At 40.9% G+C, this 19,813-nt stretch overlaps 1 protein-coding gene across 2 annotated transcripts in view; it reads left to right on the top strand.

Moving 5' to 3' along the window:
- LOC138950776 (NADPH oxidase 5-like) overlaps positions 1–19,813 on the top strand; it is a 102,962-nt gene that overhangs the window by 62,287 nt on the left and 20,862 nt on the right. For both annotated transcript variants that reach the window (XM_070322499.1, XM_070322500.1), the window contains exons 7-11: positions 174–349; positions 8,005–8,196; positions 9,078–9,210; positions 10,263–10,382; positions 12,207–12,268. In XM_070322499.1, the coding sequence (XP_070178600.1) occupies positions 174–349; positions 8,005–8,196; positions 9,078–9,210; positions 10,263–10,382; positions 12,207–12,268 (683 nt within the window). The remainder of the gene's footprint in view (positions 1–173; positions 350–8,004; positions 8,197–9,077; positions 9,211–10,262; positions 10,383–12,206; positions 12,269–19,813) is intronic.

The following is a 19,813-nucleotide window of genomic DNA, read 5'->3' as shown; positions in this document are numbered from 1 at the left end:
TGCATTGCATTGTATTGTATTGCATTGCATTGTATCGTATTGTTCTGTAGTAGTGCATATTGCTCTGTATTGTTTTGTATTGCATTATTGTTTGCTGCATTGTACTGTATTTTATTGCAATCTTGTGTATATACCATATTGTATTGTAATTTCTCTATTTCTTACTTTTACAGCGGTGTATCTGACGAAAACCAAGAACCTGAACTTGGCCGAAATTCTTTTCACGCTGAAAGCTGACGTTGGGTGGGTGTTCGGGTTCGCTCCCTTATCTGGCGTCATCCTTGACGTCATCCTCGCCGTCATGGTCATCTGCTCCATGGACTTCGTCAGACGGTCTGGATTCTTTGAGGTCAGTTCACTATATAAACTAAGCAAAACAATTAATGCAACAAATGTCGTACCAGCTTCAATGTACTAAAACAGTCTTCCATCTCATGTCATTTCATTCAAACTGTCCATACGTGTAAAGGCATTTCACTAATTCGTCGATGTTGTGGGTACCCTTATTAGAGAGGCGGTGGTCACGTGACTCCAGGAAAGGATATTGTTTTTTATTCAAAATGTGTGCCAGCCCAGTGAAATGGTTTTAATGGCATAGATGATAGAAAGTTTGAATGAAATGGCAAGAGAATTAATGTTTAATTTAAGTACGACAGTAAGTGCTGCAATAATTTGTTTCTCAGGTCGGTATATGTTAACTTTTTCTTCTGAGTTCGAGGGCTGCGACTCCCATGTACACTTGTATGTACGAGTGGGCTTTTACGGCCATGGCTATTTTTACCCATAGCGATGTAGGCATGAGTCATTCTGCTATTCCGGTTAGGCCAACAACAAAAAATAGTCTGTTTACGGTATCCCGACAGACCCTATTTTTTCGCGCGACCCTAGACTTTTTTTTTTTGCATTTGGGGGAGAGAAAAAAAAGTCTGTTTTTTGGCAAAATAACTGAAAAATATGTTTAAAAAAAAATAAATAAAAAATTCCCGACCTACCGACCCTATTTGTTTTGCCTATGTTACCGTAAACAGACTATTTTTTTTTTTTTGGGGGGGGGGGGGCTTAAGGCACTAGCTGATCTGCGAGTAAGTTGACCTGGTAGATCGAAGTCATTTCAACCCTAAACTCACCAGGCGTAGCCGGGATTCGAACCCTCCACATGAAAGGCCGATGTCTTATCCACCATAGGCTACACGCCCTTCGGTGAAGTATATACGATTCTAGAAGTGCGTTAAACTAGAAGTGCTCAACTATCATTACTATCAGACGACACGCGGTAATACACAAGCTCTTTACCCCCCGCGGGCTAGGGGGAAGAATTTACCCGATGCTCCCCAGCATGTCGTAAGAGGCGACTAACGGATTTTGTTTCTCTTTTTACCCTTGTTAAGTGTTTCTTGTATAGAATATAGTCAATATTTGTAAAGATTTTAGTCAAGCAGTATGTAAGAAATGTTAAGTCCTTTGTACTGGAAACTTGCATTCTCCCAGTAAGGTAATACATTGTACTACGTTGCAAGCCACTGGAGCAAATTTTTGTTTAGTGCTTTTGTGAACAAGAAACAATTGACAAGTGGCTCTATCCCATCTCCCCGTCGCGATATAACTTTCGTGGTTGAAAACGACATTAAACATCAAATAAAGAAAAGAAAGAACATGCCCTTTGACCTTTTATTTGGGGGTTTCCCTACTAAAAATAGAATACGGGATTCTGGGAAAGCTTTTTAAAGACACTTACGCACTATATTCAATTTTCAATAAACGACTCAAAACCGTTGGACTAAATCAAAAAGAATAAAATGCAAGAATATAGAGTTCAGAAAAGACCAAACAAATTGAAACATTGAGAGAAAAAAAGTGTTACAAAATTACATTTACGGGACCACTAGTCTTGTGTGGGCAAACGTACTACCACCTTGCCAATCAGGCACACGATTCCTAGGCGTGAAAATAGAAAGTTGAACTGCAAACATACATTCCACGTTGGTTTTCGAGTATGTGTAGACTCGTCGAATTCCGTGTTTCTCCGATGTGTTGTGTACGTTTTCTTGATCTCATCATTACATATAGTCGCGGTGAGTCTCTCAATTTCTATTTGTGTGCTGTTCTATTTGTCCCACTGTTCGAGGCAAGTTAAATTGATAACTGACCCTATGCTCCCGTTCACTTCGTATAAGTTTGGAAAGCAATATCAAGTAGCGTTAATTTCAAGCGTTACTGACATTATATTGGCTCCGAAATGCATTGACCAATCGCCGAACAGCGCTGACGTCATTGCATGAAAGGATTTCCCTACCCTGAATCCTACATTTTCTATGACATACAAAGGATTTAGTTCGGGATGACGACGCCCTATGGTCAGTTTATTATATAAAGGGAAGCAAGCGGTTAAAAACGGGAGTCGATAGAGCCAATGAACAGTGCTCTGAACTTGTAGTATTCATTCACTTGTGACGATACTTGGTAACCTCGCGAAGGTCTTTCTTGTACTTGTGTTGATTATTGAAATTCATGCCCAAAATTACGACTTATTGTCCAATGCCGATATGACTATTGCTTGAGATGTTAATTCGGTTACACGCAACTTTTATCAACATCAGTGGATGGGAACATTGGCAGTATATTTCCACTCATGTTGTAGATGTTAATGGGCCTGCTTCGCGTTTTAAGCTGTATTTGTGTCTTGCAAAACATAATTTTTTAAAAAGCTTTAATTTAGTCTTTTTATTGTGTTTTAAAAAAAAGAAAAGAAAAATAAAACAAATAAATCAGCATCCCTTAATGTAGTCCTTTGACATCAATATACATACTTTCCTCTGTGCTTCTGATATCTCTTCTAAAGTGTCAATATGAATGCTGATTTTAGAAGATTTTTTTTTATCAACTCCCGCTGACTGCGTAATGTTGATGTAGCGCCTTTTGAAAAAAAGACAGTTAGTATCTTGTTTGGGGACGTTTAAGAGCTGACGGATTTTATAGACAAGGAAGTGTGCTCGATCAAATGAGTCCTTACGTGAAAGGGCGGGGCGTATTGTCAGTAATTGCTTGGTTGCTGAATACAAATATGTCAGTGCGCCCGGGTGCTGATCGGCTTGCTGAAACATTGCTTGGTAAAAGTGGGGCCCGGTAGCTCAGTTGGTAAAGCACTGGACTTGTGATACTTGGTCACGGGTTCGAATACGGGCCGGGACGGACACGGGTCAATTAATTAGGTTACGCGTGGACTCAGAGACGGCATCCACGTCCCACCCCCGTGTCACCGATGTGGCACGTAAACGACCTCAACCATTCTGGCATAAGTGCAGGTGGCTGAATACACCTAAACACGCATACACCTGGGTAGCGTGACTCTATTGCTAGCTTTCCACTGGGAGGAACCGACATTGGGGTGTGCACGTTAAAGATCCCACGATTGACAAAAGGGTCTTTCCTGGCAAAATTGTATAGGCATAGATAAAAATGTCCACCAAAATACCCGTGTGACTTAGAATAATAGGCCGTGAAAAGTGGGATATGCGCCGAAATGGCTGCGATCTGCTGGCCGATGTGAATGCGTGATGTATTGTGTAAAAACAATTCCATCTCACACGGCATAAATAAATCCCTGCGCCTTGAATATGTGCGCGATATAAGTTGCATAAAATTAAAATAAAAAATATAAAAATCCCTGCGCTTAGAACTGTAGCCTACCCACGGAATTACGCGCGATATAAGCCTCATATTGATTGATTGATTGATTGATTGAATTTCCCAGCAACGAGACAATAAAGTCATGGAGAAAAAAGACAGTGATAGAGAGTCATGTGAAACTGTGTTACGTAGTTGGTGTCAATTGTCATATTTTGGTCAAAAATACAAATACAATACAATACAATACAATACAATAATCTTTATTCATCTCTAAAAGAGAAATTACAAGCTTGACTGTGTGTCTGTAAAATCAATCAATTAATCAATCAATCAACCATGCATGTAGTAACATTCACATCGCATATTCACATCATATCGTTACACGCAAACATTGTACCCACACACTTACTAAAATAGGCCTACAAATAGAAGCAATGCATTGCCTGTTTAACAAGAGGCGAAGCCTTCAAGGCTCCCGTAAGAAATCAACAAACAGTAACATAACACAAACTCACTCACTCCGTAACACACACAGAATAGTCAGGTTATAAATACAAGCCACTTTACCTATGCAGCATGGTGACCCTACAATATGCGAAACATGTCGACTGCAGCAGCCTGGTTCTTAAAATAATTCTGACGGTCAACACAGCCAGAAATGCCAACAAAGACAAGAAAGCTGTTGCAAGGTAAGCTTACCAAACGTTACATAGCGAATCATATGATAGTGCGTAAACAGCAAACAGTAGATCTACAATCAAAGAGAGGATCGAGTCTGGAATGAAACGCGATACAGATCTAGCATTCAAAAACTGTCTTTCACGTTCAAGGAAGTTGTTGCAAAGTACTTAAGACTTACTAAATTGTACAGACAAAACCATGACAGTGCATGTTTTGAATCTGAGGAAAAAATCGTGATCATTTTGACTTTGAGAACAGATTCATTCTGTTTCCTTATATCTGCATGTTCAAGTAAATGGTGGACAGTTTTTTTCGGGCAGAGTAAACTTAACTTGAGACTCTACTGCAAGTCTTGAAATTCACATAAATCGAACCACGAGCAAAGACATCCAAACATTACAGGCACTTTAGATCAACTCATTTCACTAGAGGTGACTGCCAAAGAAACTACAATGTTTGACATCCGTGTCTGCTGAAATAAAAAGAAATTAAAACAAAACGGATTAACAGTAGGTGACACGTTATGAGAGTGGGAGACACTAGATCTGTCTCTGAACTTACCGGGATACGGCTGCAAGATCGACACTGACTGCCGCGCTTTCGACAGCTCTTCCTCGCGTGGACATTGGAAACACGCTGTGCAGATCAAATTGTAGGAAATCTCCCTTTGGTATCTTCTTTATTTACTTTTCTGGAGCTTAGAAACCGAACAACATGAAATCGTCTTCCCCGGCGAATCGGCGAGGTGAGAACTGGACCACAATCCTTCGCGCGACCCCTGACCTGATCTTGACACCTGACCTGCCGTCTGCATGCCAAACACGACACAAACCAGTCAACTGCTTGTACCCCTTCAAAACCCCCCACCACCCGTTTTCTTTGGATACACGCTTTAACTACACACATGCCGACACAATGTTGATCATTGCTTCAATAATTTGAAGATGGTGCTTGAAAATTAACCACGTGAAATGAGTATTTCGGTGTTTAGCCAAAAATGTTAAAGTTTCTACCACAGACATACACACATACATACATACGCACGCACGCACGCACGCACGCACAGACAGACAGAGTTTACCATCGCATAGGCTACACTTACGTGAGCCAAAAATTATATCACATTATAACGTATATTAGTCATGACCTTAGGCCCCCCCAAAAAAATTGTCTGTTTCTGGTAACATGGCTAAAAAAAAATAGGGTCGGTAGGTCGGGAATTTTTTTTTATTTTTATTTTTTTTTATTTTTACCCCAAATGTAGACCAATAAAACTAACTTTAAAAATCGCGCAAAGAGACTGGATTCACTATACATAGAGACAAGACACTCAACACATTTACAAATCGTCAGCGGACTTTCGTTTTCACACGTTTTTGTTGTTCATTTTCTCACCCTGTCCTTTACCACCAAAAAAAATTAAAAAATTTTGAGTTTGGAAAAAAAAAGTTTAGGGTCGGCGCCGAAATTTAGGGTCGGTCGGGTGACCAGAAACAGACAATTTTTTTTTTGGCCTTAGGTCAAGTTACGCTTTACCACGGGGTAGGAGCATCATTGCCCGTAAGACACACGAAGACTCAACAGCCTGGCTGCATTCTGTGCAGCGTGGTGGTGCTGTTTTTACATTTAGTCAAGTTTTGACTAAATGTTTTAACGTAGAGGGGAAATCGAGACGAGGGTCGTGGTGTATGTGTGTGTGTGTGTGTGTGTGTGTGTCTGTCTGTCTGTGCGTGTGTGTGTGTAGAGCGATTCAGACTAAACTACTGGACCGATCTTTATGAAATTTGACATGAGAGTTCCTGGGAATGATATCCCCGGACGTTTTTTTTCTTTTTTTCGATAGATGTCTTTGATGACGTCATATCCGGCTTTTTGTAAAAGTTGAGGCGGCACTGTCACACCCTCATTTTTCAATAAAATTGATTGCAATTTTGGCCAAGCAATCTTCGACGAAGGCCGGACTTCGGTATTGCATTTCAGCTTGGTGGCTTAAAAATTAATTAATGACTTTGGTCATTAAAAAGAAAATTGTAAAAAAAAATCTTTTAGAAAACGATCCAAATTTACGTTCATCTTATTCTTCATCATTTCCTGATTCCAAACACATATAAATATGTTATATTTGGATTAAAAACAAGCTCCGAAAATTAAAAATATAAAAATTATGATCAAAATTAAATTGTCGGAATCAATTTAAAAACACGTTCATCTTATTCCGTGTCGGTTCCTGATTCAAAAAACATATAGATATGATATGTTTGGATTAAAAACACGCTCAGAAAGTTAAAACGAAGAGAGGTACAGTAAAGCGTGCTATGAAGCACAGCGCAACCGCTACCGCGCCAAACAGGCTCGTCACTTTCACTGCCTTTTGCACTAGCGGCGGACTACGTTCAGTTTCATTCTGTGAGTTCCACAGCTTGACTAAATGTAGTAATTTCGCCTTACGCGACTTGTTGTGAATTAACTTCGGAATGGACACATACTAAGGTCAATTTGCTGTATCAATTACGACCATGAACATAATGTAGCCTGGGGGTAGATTTACGCTGCGTGTGTAAGTGAATGTGTGTTCTTTTTTACAAGTAAACCTGCAGGGGGGAGGAGCGGGGGTAGGGGATGAAGAGAGGGGTGGGGGGGTGGGGGGGTAGTGTGTGTGTCGGGGGGGGGGGGGGGTGTCTGTCTGTCTGTCTGTCTGTCTATCTAACTGTTTGTCTGTCCGTCTGTTTGTCCATCAGTCTGTCCGTCCATCTGTCTGTCTTTTCGTCTGTTTGTCTGTCTGTGTTTTTATCTGTCTGTCTGTATGTCTTTTTGTTTGTCTGTCTGTTTGTCTGTCTGTCTGTTTGTCTGTCTGTCTGTTTGTCTGTCTGTCTGTCTGTCTGTTTGTCTGTATGTTTGTCTGTCTGTCTGTATGTCTGTCAGTCCGTCTGTTTGTCTGTCTGTATGTTTGTCTGTCTGTCTGTTTGTCTGTCTGTCTGTATGTCTGTCTGTCTGTATCTCTTTTTGTTTGTCTGTCTGTGTTTTTATCTCGAGGTAAAACTGTGGCGGTTACAATGAACGTGTATGCGCGAAAGACTATCATTATGTCTTCAACTAACTGATGTTCCACTTTTACAGATTAATAGATGACAGTTCTGGTAAACATTTTGTTTTGTTGAAAATTAAACTTTTTGTGAACTGACGTTTCTTTTGGTTTTGTTTTGTTGAAAGCTTGATTTTGAAACGTTAGCAGTCTGTCTGTCTGTCTGTCTGTCTGTCGGTCGGTCTGTCTGTCTGTCTGGCTGGCTGGCTGGCTGGCTGGCTGCCTGTCTGCCTGTCTGGCTGTCTGTCCGTCCGTCTGTCTGTCTGTATGTCTGTATGTCTGTCTGTCTGTCTGTCTGTCTGTCTGTCTGTCTGTCTGTCTGTCTCCGTCTGTCTGTCTGTCTGTCTGCCTGTCTGTCTGATCTCGAAGTAAAACAAATCGACAGGCCTGTGATCGCGATCGTTGCCATGAACGTGTCGTACGCGGGAAGGACTTAAGATAAAATAGATCAAAGTTCAGGTAAATATTTTGTTTTGTTTAAAACCCAACGTTTTATAAACATTTCTCGTGGTTTTGGAACCTTAGCAATTAATCCATCTGATTTGTATGTATGAAAAAAACAAATAACAAAAAACCAAACACGATACGACAACAGCTGACCTTTCCGTTTGCAGGTGTTCTATTGGACCCATAAGCTGTACATCCCTTTCCTCGTCCTCAACATTCTCCACAGTCCCAACTTCTGGAAGTGGATCGTGGGGCCCGCAGTGATCTTCACCATCGAGCTCATCTCCAGAATGAGTTGTATCAGAGCTGCGCGACACGGCCAGATGTTCATTGAAACTGTCAAGCTGCTGCCTTCTGGGGTGAGTAGGAAGGGGGGTGGGGGGAGGTGTGTGGGGGAAGTTTGGGTTGGGGTAACTTCAATAATAAAGGTTCCAATTACCTACTATTCTGTTGGTTTTTTTTTTATTGTGAATTTTGGAAATTTAGCAGTCTTTCTGTTTTCGAAGTTTTTACAGGATAATTAAATGAAGACAATTAAAAAAGAAAAATTAATCAAGAACTTGTTTTGTTTCTGTCTTATATTGGTAACGCAGCTATGCATACCCGTCGCGATATAACCTTGAATGGTTGAAAACGACGTTAAACACCAAATAAAGAAAGAAAGCTATGCATATCGCGGCCTTTCAGCTTCACTTTCAAACACTGGGAACTTTGTGTTCATAAACATCCCTGTGTTAAAAAAACAACAAACAAATCAAAAACTTGTCGTGGTTTTGTATGCTCTGTCTTGTAGATAACGCCCCCCCAAAAAAAAATAGTCTGTTTACGGTAACCCGACCGACCCTATTTTTTTCGCGCGACCCTAGACTTTTTGGGGGGCATTTGGGGGAGAAAAAAAAACAAAACAAAAAAACGTAAAAATATGGTTTTTTGGGAAAAAAAAAAAAAAATCCCGACTTACCGACCCTATTTTTTTGGCCTATGTTACCGTAAACATACCTTTTTTTTTGGCCTAACGCATCTAGCTTTGCATGTCGCGACCTTTAAGCTACACCTTCAAACCTGGCGACTACGTTTTCATTAATTAACATACCTGTGCTAATTTGTTTCTCTTTTTTTTCTGTCTTGTAGGTAACGCAGCTATGCATATTGCGGCCTGTAAGCTACACCTTCTAACCTGGCGAATACGTTTTCATTAACATACCTGTGATATTTTTTTCTCTTTATGTCTGTCTTGTAGGTAACGCAGCTATGCATATCGCGGCCTGTAAGCTACACCTTCAAACCTGGCGACTATGTGTTTATCAACATCCCCGTGTTGGCACAATACGAGTGGCATCCTTTCACCATCAGCAGCGCGCCTGAGATGCAAGGTGCGGATCTTATGAATAATGTGCATGTATTTGCATAATAATGAATACATTATTAGAGTGTCGTACGGGACCAATGTGTCTGGAGACAAAGAGAGAGAGAGAGAGAGAGAGAGAGAGAGAGAGAGAGAGAGAGAGAGAGAGAGAGAGAGAGAGAGAGACTGACTATTAGGGTTTAACGTCCTCTTAGACCAGTTGGCCTATATTGGGACAGGTATTGGTAATATGCTGAAGATATGGTGTGATACTTTGACTCGAACAAGCCCGCTGTGGCTGTCTTCTTCGACACACCAGCTTTGGGTTTATATCGTCAAAGTATCGAAATACGATCATGATAATCAGAGACGAGAGAGAGAGATAGATAGAGAGAGAGAGAACTTTTGAACTTTGAACTTTATTTATTTATCGAGGGTAACAGAATAAGCAAGGTATACATGCTTATTTTCGTCCGGCCCTCGCCCATTGAGGGTAACTCGATTAATAACAAGAAGAAATAGAAATTAAGTTAATTACAATACAATTTATATAATTAACATGTCAAAAAATTAAAAAGACATTAAAAAAGAGAGAGAGAGAGAGAGAGAGAGAGAGGGGGGGAGGGGTAAGAGAGATATAGGGTACCTCTCTTCGTTTTAACTTTTTTTAGATATAGGGTAAGAGAGAGAGAGAGTGAGAGAGAGAGAGTGAGTGAGAAAGAGAGAGAGGGAGAGACAGACAGACAGACAGACACACACACACGCACACATACTGACATATAGGCAGGCAGACAGGGAGAAGTATACAGACAAACGAACGGTTGTACCTTGCACATGTCAACATCTTTTTCGTTAAAACGAAAGAATTGCTGCAGGGTTAAAATTGAAAACTTAAAAAAAATAAAAACAAACTGTTGATACTTTCACATACTTAATCAATCTGACATATTGTCTGTTTTGATTGATTGAGTGAGTGAGTGAATGAGTGAGTGAGTGAGTGTGTGAGTGAGTGAGAGAGTTATTGATTGATTAATGGGTTGCTTGATTGAGTGAGCGCTGATTTGATTGTCTTATTAAAAGGCTCGTTCCACGTGCACATTCGGTCTGCCGGACACTGGACGCGGATGGTGTACAACTACTTCGAGGAGCTCGAAAGCAGCCAGGCAGACGCCGAGTTGGGCCAGTCAGTCAGTGGGAAGAGTGAGTAGAAATAGAAGTTACAATGATACAAATAATAATAATAATAAACAACGTTTCTATAGCGCGAATCCCATCAATATGCTTCAAACCGCTTTACGAGCATACAAAAAGCATACAAATAACTGAGACGATGTTTCCCCGAAAGCAGCGTATGACTGCCTAAATGGCGGGGTAAAAACGGTAATACACGTAAAAGGCGTGAGAGTTTCAGCCCCTGAGCAAAACAAACACAAACAAAACTGAGACAAAACAACAACAACAAAACAACAGCTCTGGGTTTTCGTGACAGAAAATAGCTATATCAAAGCGCATGGCGAGTGTACTTTCTATCTATGCCAAGAAAGTGCATCAAGATAATTATGAACGGCGTCCCATTAAATCCGTGTAAATAGGATGAATCGTTATGGCTCTGCATGATCATATATATTGCGAAAGACTGAACGTTTTATCAGATAACATTTCATTGTTTATCCTACATACGTGAGAGAGACACCCGTGAGATAATAATCGTTCAAATCACACGTGTGTATATCATGTAAATGAGGTCATGTCAAGCAAGTCTGACAGGGACCTGTTTTTCCACTGCTTATGATGTCAAAGTCACCGAGACAAACGTCATTATAGAAACAAAAATTGCGTTCGCTAATTACCCTCGATGAATCTTTAGAACTAACTCGTCACGCCACACTTTCAGAGTGACGTTTCTTTGCTTTGACGTAACAGATTGCACGAGGCTTTAGAAGAGATCGAGGTTCCAAAACAAGCGTCTTCAATTTAGCTGCCTCGTCTGCAAGACATTTTCAGTAAAATACACGTAAGTACAGTATGTAGGATAAACAGAATACTACATGGCTTGCTGTGCCGTACCAGATTTACACTCGTTGCTTTTTCAAATAGTGAACAGCTCGCTTTCGCTCGCAGTTCAATATTTTAAAAAAACAACTCGTGTAAATTTGGTACGACACAGCAAGCCATGTAGTATTCTCTATATTGGCTATGCGTGTGTGCTTACTTATTATTTTGTCGTGTTTTCTCTCTCTCTCTCTCTCTCTCTCTCTCTCTCTCTCTCTCTCTCTCTCTCTCTCTCTCTCTCTCTCTCTCTCTCTCTCTCCCTCCCTCTCCCTCCCTCCCCCCCTCCCTCCCTCCCTCCCTCCCTCCCTCCCTCCACCCATTGCACACCGGTACGACCGAACTAAGGTAACGTTAAATTACTGTTGTGCAGCGGGTTGAAAGAATACCCTATACCTCGGAGATATACCTTCACTCGGTCTCAACGACGTCACGTGACATGTTATATGGTGGAAGAGAATGCTGTCGCTTATTTTCCTTTTGAGGATGAGGGTTTAACATGGATCGGGAACTTACAGGACAACCGCGGCTGTGCTTGCAAGTTTGGATAGTTCTTTCCGTGACTGAGCATCGTTTCAGTCTTACCGAACTGAGGGTGGAAAATAAGCGACAGCATTCTCTTCCACCATATAACATGTCACGTGACGTCGTTGAGACCGAGTGAAGGTATATCTCCGAGGTATAGGGTATTCTTTCAACCCGCTGCACAACAGTAATTTATTGATACCTTAGTTCGGTCGTACCGGTGTGTAATACCTCCTCTCTCTCTCTCTCTCTGTCTCTCTCTGTCTCTCTCTCTCTCTGTCTCTGTTTGTCTGTCTGTCTGTCTGTCTGTCCGTCTCTCTCTCTCTCTCTCTCTCTCTCTCTCTCTCTCTCTCTCTCTCTCTCTCTCTCTCTCTTGGGCGGGGAAGTAGCTCAGTTTCCAGTTTCTTGTGAAATAAACTTGTTTTTTGTGTGTGTTTTTTCTTCTTAAAGAAAACTTGTCAAGGCTTCGCTCTATCAAGGATGCTGTGTCGTTCCGAAGAAGAAACACAAAGGTAAGTCTTATTTTGTGTTTGTTTGAAAACAAAACCCAACTAACTTACTTACTAAAATGTTTGCTAATAGTAGAATCACTAGTGTGGGATACATGGCTGTTTCCATCGGCCCTTTTATGCAGGATTAGGGATGCAAAGAACATGTAAAACATGGACAACTGTTGCAGTTAACGACGGGTTTAGCTGATGACCAAGCAGAATTGCTTTATGATTGATACAAATAAAAACTGCGCCGTTTAGTCGGATTGTCTGTTTCGAATTCCTTTGCGAATCGAACAACAATTCATGTTTATCTACTGCTGCGAAGTGTTTAGTAAGTATTGAAATATAAATGTATGAAGGATATTGACTTATGGTATCAAATACAACATCATCATCAACATTCCTATCAGTGATTAAGTTAATTGATATGTACCTGTGTTAAAGTCAAGCACGTTTCTTGAAGATCGCCTGCAGGAATAGGGGGAAGGGGGAGTGCTAGGCGGAAACAGAATTCACCTTTGTCACTTCACAACATTTGTAATAGATGTATGTGTTTATTAAATCTCACGAAATGTAAAAAAAAAAAGAAAGAAAAAGTATTAAAATATAAATGTGAGAGGAAAATCACTGAACAAAAAACCGGCCATTATTTTGGTCCCGGCGGTCAATGCAGATTTGTAATGACATAGAAAAACAACATTGGTGCACAAACAACTTTCAATTACAAAAGACCAACAAATATCGTACTCACGTGTTTAACGAAGACGATACGAATAACACGTACAGTACGACGTTTCGACCACTAGGGTCTTCCTTAGGCATATCACACAGAAAAACAAGTCGCGTAAGGCGAAAATACAATATTTAGTCAAGTAGCTGTCGAACTCACAGAATGAAACTGAACGCAACGCAACGCAGCAAGACCGTATACTCGTAGCATCGTCACTCCACCGCCCGTGGCAAAGGCAGTGCCAGTGGAATTGACAAGAAGAGCGGGGTATTCGTTGCGCTGAGAAGAATAGCACGCTTTTCTGTACCTCTCTTCGTTTTAACTTTCTGAGCGTGTTTTTAATCGAAACATATCATATCTATATATTTTTGGAATCAGGAACCGACAAGGAATAAGATGAAAGTGTTTTTAAATTGATTTCGAAAAAAAATATTTGATAATAATTTTTATATATTTAATTTTCAGAGCTTGTTTTTAATCCAAATATAACATATTTATATGTTTTTGGAATCAGCAAATGATGGAGAATAAGATAAACGTAAATTTGGATCGTTTTATAAATTTTTATTTTTTTTTACAATTTTCAGATTTTTAATGACCAAAGTCATTAATTAATTTTTAAGCCACCAAGCTGAAATGCAATACCGAACCCCGGGCTTCGTCGAAGAGTACTTGACCAAAATTTCAACCAATTTGGTTGAAAAATGAGGGCGTGACAGTGCCGCCTCAACTTTCACGAAAAGCCGGATATGACGTCATCAAAGACATTTATCAAAAAAATGAAAAAAACGTTCGGGGATTTCATACCCAGGAACTCTCATGTCAAATTTCAGAAAGATCGGTCCAGTAGTTTAGTCTGAATCGCTCTACACACACACACAGACACACACACACACACACGCACGCACACACGCACACACGCACATACACCACGACCCTCGTTTCGATTCCCCCTCGATGTTAAAATATTTAGTCAAAACTTGACTAAATATAAAAAGAAGAAAACAGACGACAGAACAGAAAAAAAGAAGAACAACAGATTCACGATTCACACTTTACGACTCAAAAACCAAAAACAAAAAGGACAGAGGAGCTCAATTACAACTAAAACTGGTAGGAATGACTTTTCATGATTTCTTTTCATTTTTGGCTCACGTAAGTGTAGCCTATGCGATGCTAACTTTTGTCTGTCTGTGCGTGCGTGCGTGCGTGCGTGCGTGCGTGCGTGCGTATGTATGTATGTATGTATGTATGTCTGTGGTAGAAACTTTAACATTTCGTCATTTGAAGACGTCACATTATGACGTAAGAGGGTTAGACGTCACGCGAAAGAATTACTGAAAGTCTCGGTCATTATTTTGAGCGGGCCGAGACTAGTTGGCTGTCGTGTCCCTGTAAGTAGGCTACATGCAGACAGACAGATCTAGATCTAGTGTCTCGCTTTCTTGCACAGTGTCACCTATGCTTACTGTGTGTGTGTGTATGTGTGACGGAGCGATTGAGTTTGTGTTACTGTTTGTCGATTTCTTACGTGAGCCTTGAAGGCTTCGCCTCTTGTTTTTCTAAACATCAAAACCGTTAAAATCTTTGCAAAAAATGCTCGATACACGTGAACGCTGAATGACGTCATTATCACTGATGCTGCAATCTACACAGGATGGTTTTGGGGAAGACGATTGTGCTGACCCCGACAATCCAAGACGAATGTCGTATGACGTCAGTTATCGTAGATCCTCGCAGGTATTTGAACGAGACGAGACTTGTAGTCTCGGCAAATGTTACTTTTTCGTGCACTGCCTATACTGCCGACACAAAGAAAGTGTATGGATGAAACCAGCCACTATTTTCTTCATGTATACAGTCTGAGGCTTCAGTGTATTCATCTAGTTCACGGAAACTAGATTGCTTACGAACTTCTTCTTTTCTTCAGGCTTGTTTGCTTTATCTGTATATCTTCTTCGAGCTTCCTTCTTAGACTTTAGTTATTTGCCTGTCTTAAGACCTATACGAACGGGGAAAAAAAGACAGAAAAAGAAAGATACTGTATTTGCAACGAAACCTTTTTTTGTTGTTGATGAAAGTAGCTAGTCGTATATCAAAACATATTAGAGTCTTAGTCCTCAGTTTATGAGTCTAGTTGTCACAAACTATAGATTGCTTTCGAACTTCCATCTCTGTTGCTATCTACACTCAGGTGCAAGTCTCAAGACCGTCGCGATATAACCTTCGTGGTTGAAAACGACGTTAAACACCAAATAAAGAAAGAAAGAAAGTCTCAAGATGTTATTGTTCTTACCCATAGTAAGGAAACTTGCTTGAGTCTAGAAACAGACTGACGAGACAAAATAAGAGCCTGTTATATTGGACAATATTTATAACCACCCCCCCCCCCCCAAAAAAAAAATAAAAAAATTAGCTTCTTCAAACCGTGAAATATAAAATTACTTCACAGCGACAAGGCCATCAAATTATATCAATGTTTACGATTCCCCCTATCCTCTCCCTATTTTGTTCTCCCGACCCTAAAACTCTGTTGACCCTTTAAAAGGATATATTGATTAGTTTAAAATAAATACAACATCGATTTTGCAGACGTTACAATTAAAACAGAATGTATCAACGAATGTTAAATATTAAGTAACTTATGTTGATACAATTGCAAAGATGTTCTATGATCTTTTAGAAAACAGAATTGTTTTTTACAATACAATACAATACAACACAATACAATACAATACAATACAATACAACACAATACAATACAATACAATACAATACAATAATCTTTATTCATCTCTAAAAGAGAAATTACAAGCCTGACTGTGTGTCTGTAAAATCAATCAATTAATCAATCAATCAACCATGCATGTAGTAACATTCGCATCGCATATTCACATCATATCGTTACACGCAAACATTGTACCCACACACTTACTGAAATAAGCCTACAAATAGAAGCAATGCATTGCATTTTTCGGAGGGATCCGAGCTATAATAGATTTTGGCGATTTTTTGTTTAAGGCCAAAAAAAAAATTGTCTGTTTAGGGTAACATGACCAAAAAAAGTAGGGTCGGTAGGTAGGTAGGTTTTTTTGTTTTTTTTGTTTTGTTTGTTTGTTGTTGTGTAAATTCACTTCTTATATTTGATGAATACATGTTTCAAAACTAACGTATAAATAAAACAGAGAGAAAGGGAGAGAAAGAAACGCCAAATGTCTCTTTTTAGCATTTTTACCTCTTTTTTTTCTTTTTTTTTTTTAAATCAAAAAAAAGTTTTTGGGTCGGCGCCAAATCGATAGGGTCGGTCGGGTTACCCTAAACAGACAATTTTTTTTGTGTGGCCTAAATAGGAAGGGTGCACACGCCCATTTGGCACGTTTGTTTGCATAATTTGGGTTCATGACTATTTAGCGGCCCTTATATGTGTTCAAATTGTGCACTTCATGTAACAAACACCAAAATTGGCAGAGACAGGCAGTTTTATGTATTTATCAAACTCTGATACAGGGCCATCGTGAAAAATTAGTTTAAAGGTGTTTTTTTAATACAATTTCAAAATGGCCGCCACATGTAATTTAGCAAAATTATTAATTTATGTTCAGTTGATGCTACAAGCACCAAATTTGGCAGGGAGGTACAGTTTTATGTACTTGTCAAGGTCTGATACAGGGCCACCAAAATAAATTTGCTTAAAAGATTATTTTAATGCAATGTTCAAAATGGCTGCCACGAAAAAAAGTCTAAAATTGTAGATTTGCGTTCATGTAGTGCAACAACCCTCACAATTGGCAGAGATGCACAGTTTTCTGAACTTATTAAGTTCTGATACAGAGCCACTTAAAATATGAATATTTGTTGGTTATTTAAAGCATAATTTCAAAATGACAACCACGGGAATACATGCAAACACACATGCTGGAACGTAACTGAAGGAACACAAGAAGTTTAGAGCAATGTAGCTTGATTTACCTAGTGTTGGGGGTTGTTAGCAGATGCACACACACAGTTGCAGAGGGCCTCTCTTTGCCCTTGCCAAACAAATTCAGTGGAGGCATCCTGATTTGTATGGAGAAAGCAGAATGACCATCGTTTTGGGAGGACTTCACACCGAGATGGCTTTTTTGAAGGCCCTTGGAAGTCTCCTGCGTGACAGTGGCTGGACAGACGTCCTTGTACAGGCTGGTGTGACTACAGTTGGTACTGCAGACTCCTTCTTGTCAGCTGCTCATGTCACCAAGACTCGGCATGCTCATCAGCTTACAGTATGTGCCCTCTACCAACTGATGAATGCTGCCTATGAGCAATATCGTCTCTCATGCCAAGCTCTTGGGGAGAAGATCATGCCTGTGGATGAGTGGAAAGTCGTCATGACGGAGAACAGTCCAACGTTTCACTTCTGGGCTTTGATCATGCAATTAGAAGTTCTTGTGCTTGCTTTTCTGTCTTCCGTGAGAAGTGGTGACTTCATGTTGTATCAGCAGTACATCGCGAAAATGGTGCCAGTGTTCTTTGCATTAGACCAGCATAACTATGCAAGGTGGATGTCTGTGCATGTGAATGACATGAAAAAAATCAGTGCCATTGAGTCTGTTAGCCATGAATTCCAACAAGGCCACTTTGTCCTGCAAAAGACTGGAAGGCCATTTTCAAGACTGGCACTGGATCATGCACATGAACAGAATAATGCGATTGTGAAAGGTGATGGTGGGGCCGTTGGCTTGACAGGTAATCCAGCTGCTTTGGGACGGTGGATGGTCAGTGGCCCTGAAGTTGCATGCGTCATCCAGGAATTTCAACGGACCCTTAGCCCTCCTGAGAAAGACTCGGAGAAACTTGGCCATCATGAGCAAAGCTTGGCCTTCCAAGTGGATTTTGTTGACGACCGGGATGCAGCAGTACACATCATTTGTGGAAGATAGGCTCAAGACAAAGACCAAGAAATTCTCTGACCCTATCAAGCGCAACAACATGGTCCTTATTGCTGGCACAAAGCGGAAGAAGAAAGGCACTGGAACTTGCAAACTTTCCATCCTTAAAAAGAACAACAGTCTCTTTTCCAGGCTCTATATTGCATGCCAGACCCGCCCAGGAGGACTCGACGACTTCTTCCAGCATGAAAATCACAGTACCCCTCCATCACTTTCCTCTGAAGGACAAATAAGGCCGGGATTGAAATCACGCCTGATGGAATGCCTGGAGCAATTGTCACCGCCTGAAGCAGTGCGTTCTGATGCAGATGTTCTGATTTTGGATGGCGCTGCAATCGTGCACATGATTCGGCCTGGGGCAGCAAAGACATGTCGTGCATATGCAGAGGATGTGTTTTTGCCGCACATCACCCTCTTGCTGCAAACAGTTTCCCGCCTGGATGTGATATGGGATATGTACAGGACAGACAGCCTGAAGAAGACTGCAAGGGAGGTGAGGGGCAAGGGAAAGAGAAAGCGTGTCACACCAACAGGCGCCATACCACCCAACTGGCACACATTCCTCAGGGTAGATGACAACAAAACCGAGCTCTTTAAGTACCTGGCACAGTGTCTCCTGCGAATTCCCACTGAGAAGACCATTGTCACCACCCAGGGTTCTATTGCCATTTCCAATGTCCCTGTTGAGCTTAGTGCACTGTCTCCTTGCACCCATGAGGAAGCCGACAGTAGGATAATGACACACCTAGTGGATGCAGCAAAGGACAGCAAACACATCTTGCTTCGCACCACCGACACAGATGTTGTTGTCCTCGCCGTCGCCTCTGCATCACGCTATCCTGACCACGAAATTTGGGTGGCGATGGGTGTTGGCAAAGACTTCCGGCACATTCCTGCTCACCTTATTGCCAGGAACCTTGGTCCCACCAGATCATCCTGCCTTTCTCTTTTCCACAGTTTTACTGGGTGCGACACTGTGTCATTTTTCAATGGCATCAGTAAGAAGAAGGCTTGGGAGGTGTGGAGTGTGTTCGATGATGTGACTGAAACTTTCCTTCGGCTGTCAACGCCTCCGTGTACCTTGACACCTGATGACAGAGCTGTGTTGGAGAGGTTTGTTGTGCTCCTCTACGACAAAGCTAGTAACTGCCTGGATGTCAACAGCGCCAGAAGACATCTCTTCATCAAGAAAACCAGGCAGATTGAAAACATTCCACCAACAAGCGATGCTCTGCTACAGCATATCAAAAGGGCAGTCTATCAAGGCAGCTACATTTGGGGCCAGGCAGAAAATCCCACACCTGCATTGCCTAATCCCTCTGAATGGGGTTGGAAAAACAATGACGGAGAGTGGCAACCCCTTTGGACCATCAGCCCTGAAGCATCTACAGCATGCCGCGAGCTTCTCAAGTGTGCCTGCAAGAAGTCATGCAGAACCCAACGCTGCAAATGCTGCAAAGCCGGACTACGGTGTACTGCCGTCTGCAACTGTGTGTGTGCATCTGCTAACAACCCCCAACACTAGGTAAATCAAGCTACATTGCTCTAAACTTCTTGTGTTCCTTCAGTTACGTTCCAGCATGTGCGTTTGCATGTATTCCCGTGGTTGTCATTTTGAAATTATGCTTTAAATAACCAACAAATATTCATATTTTAAGTGGCTCTGTATCAGAACTTAATAAGTTCAGAAAACTGTGCATCTCTGCCAATTTTGAGGGTTGTTGCACTACATGAACGCAAATCTACAATTTTAGACTTTTTTTGTGGCAGCCATTTTGAACATTGCATTAAAATAATCTTTTAAACAAATTTATTTTGGTGGCCCTGTATCAGACCTTGACAAGTACATAAAACTGTACCTCCCTGCCAAATTTGGTGCTTGTAGCATCAACTGAACATAAATTA

This window comes from Littorina saxatilis, linkage group LG16 (assembly GCF_037325665.1).
Source record: "Littorina saxatilis isolate snail1 linkage group LG16, US_GU_Lsax_2.0, whole genome shotgun sequence".
NCBI classification, from domain to species: Eukaryota; Metazoa; Mollusca; class Gastropoda; order Littorinimorpha; family Littorinidae; genus Littorina; species Littorina saxatilis.
The sequence above is the reverse complement of the archived record's forward strand: the minus strand, read 5'-3'. Positions and strand labels throughout refer to the sequence as shown.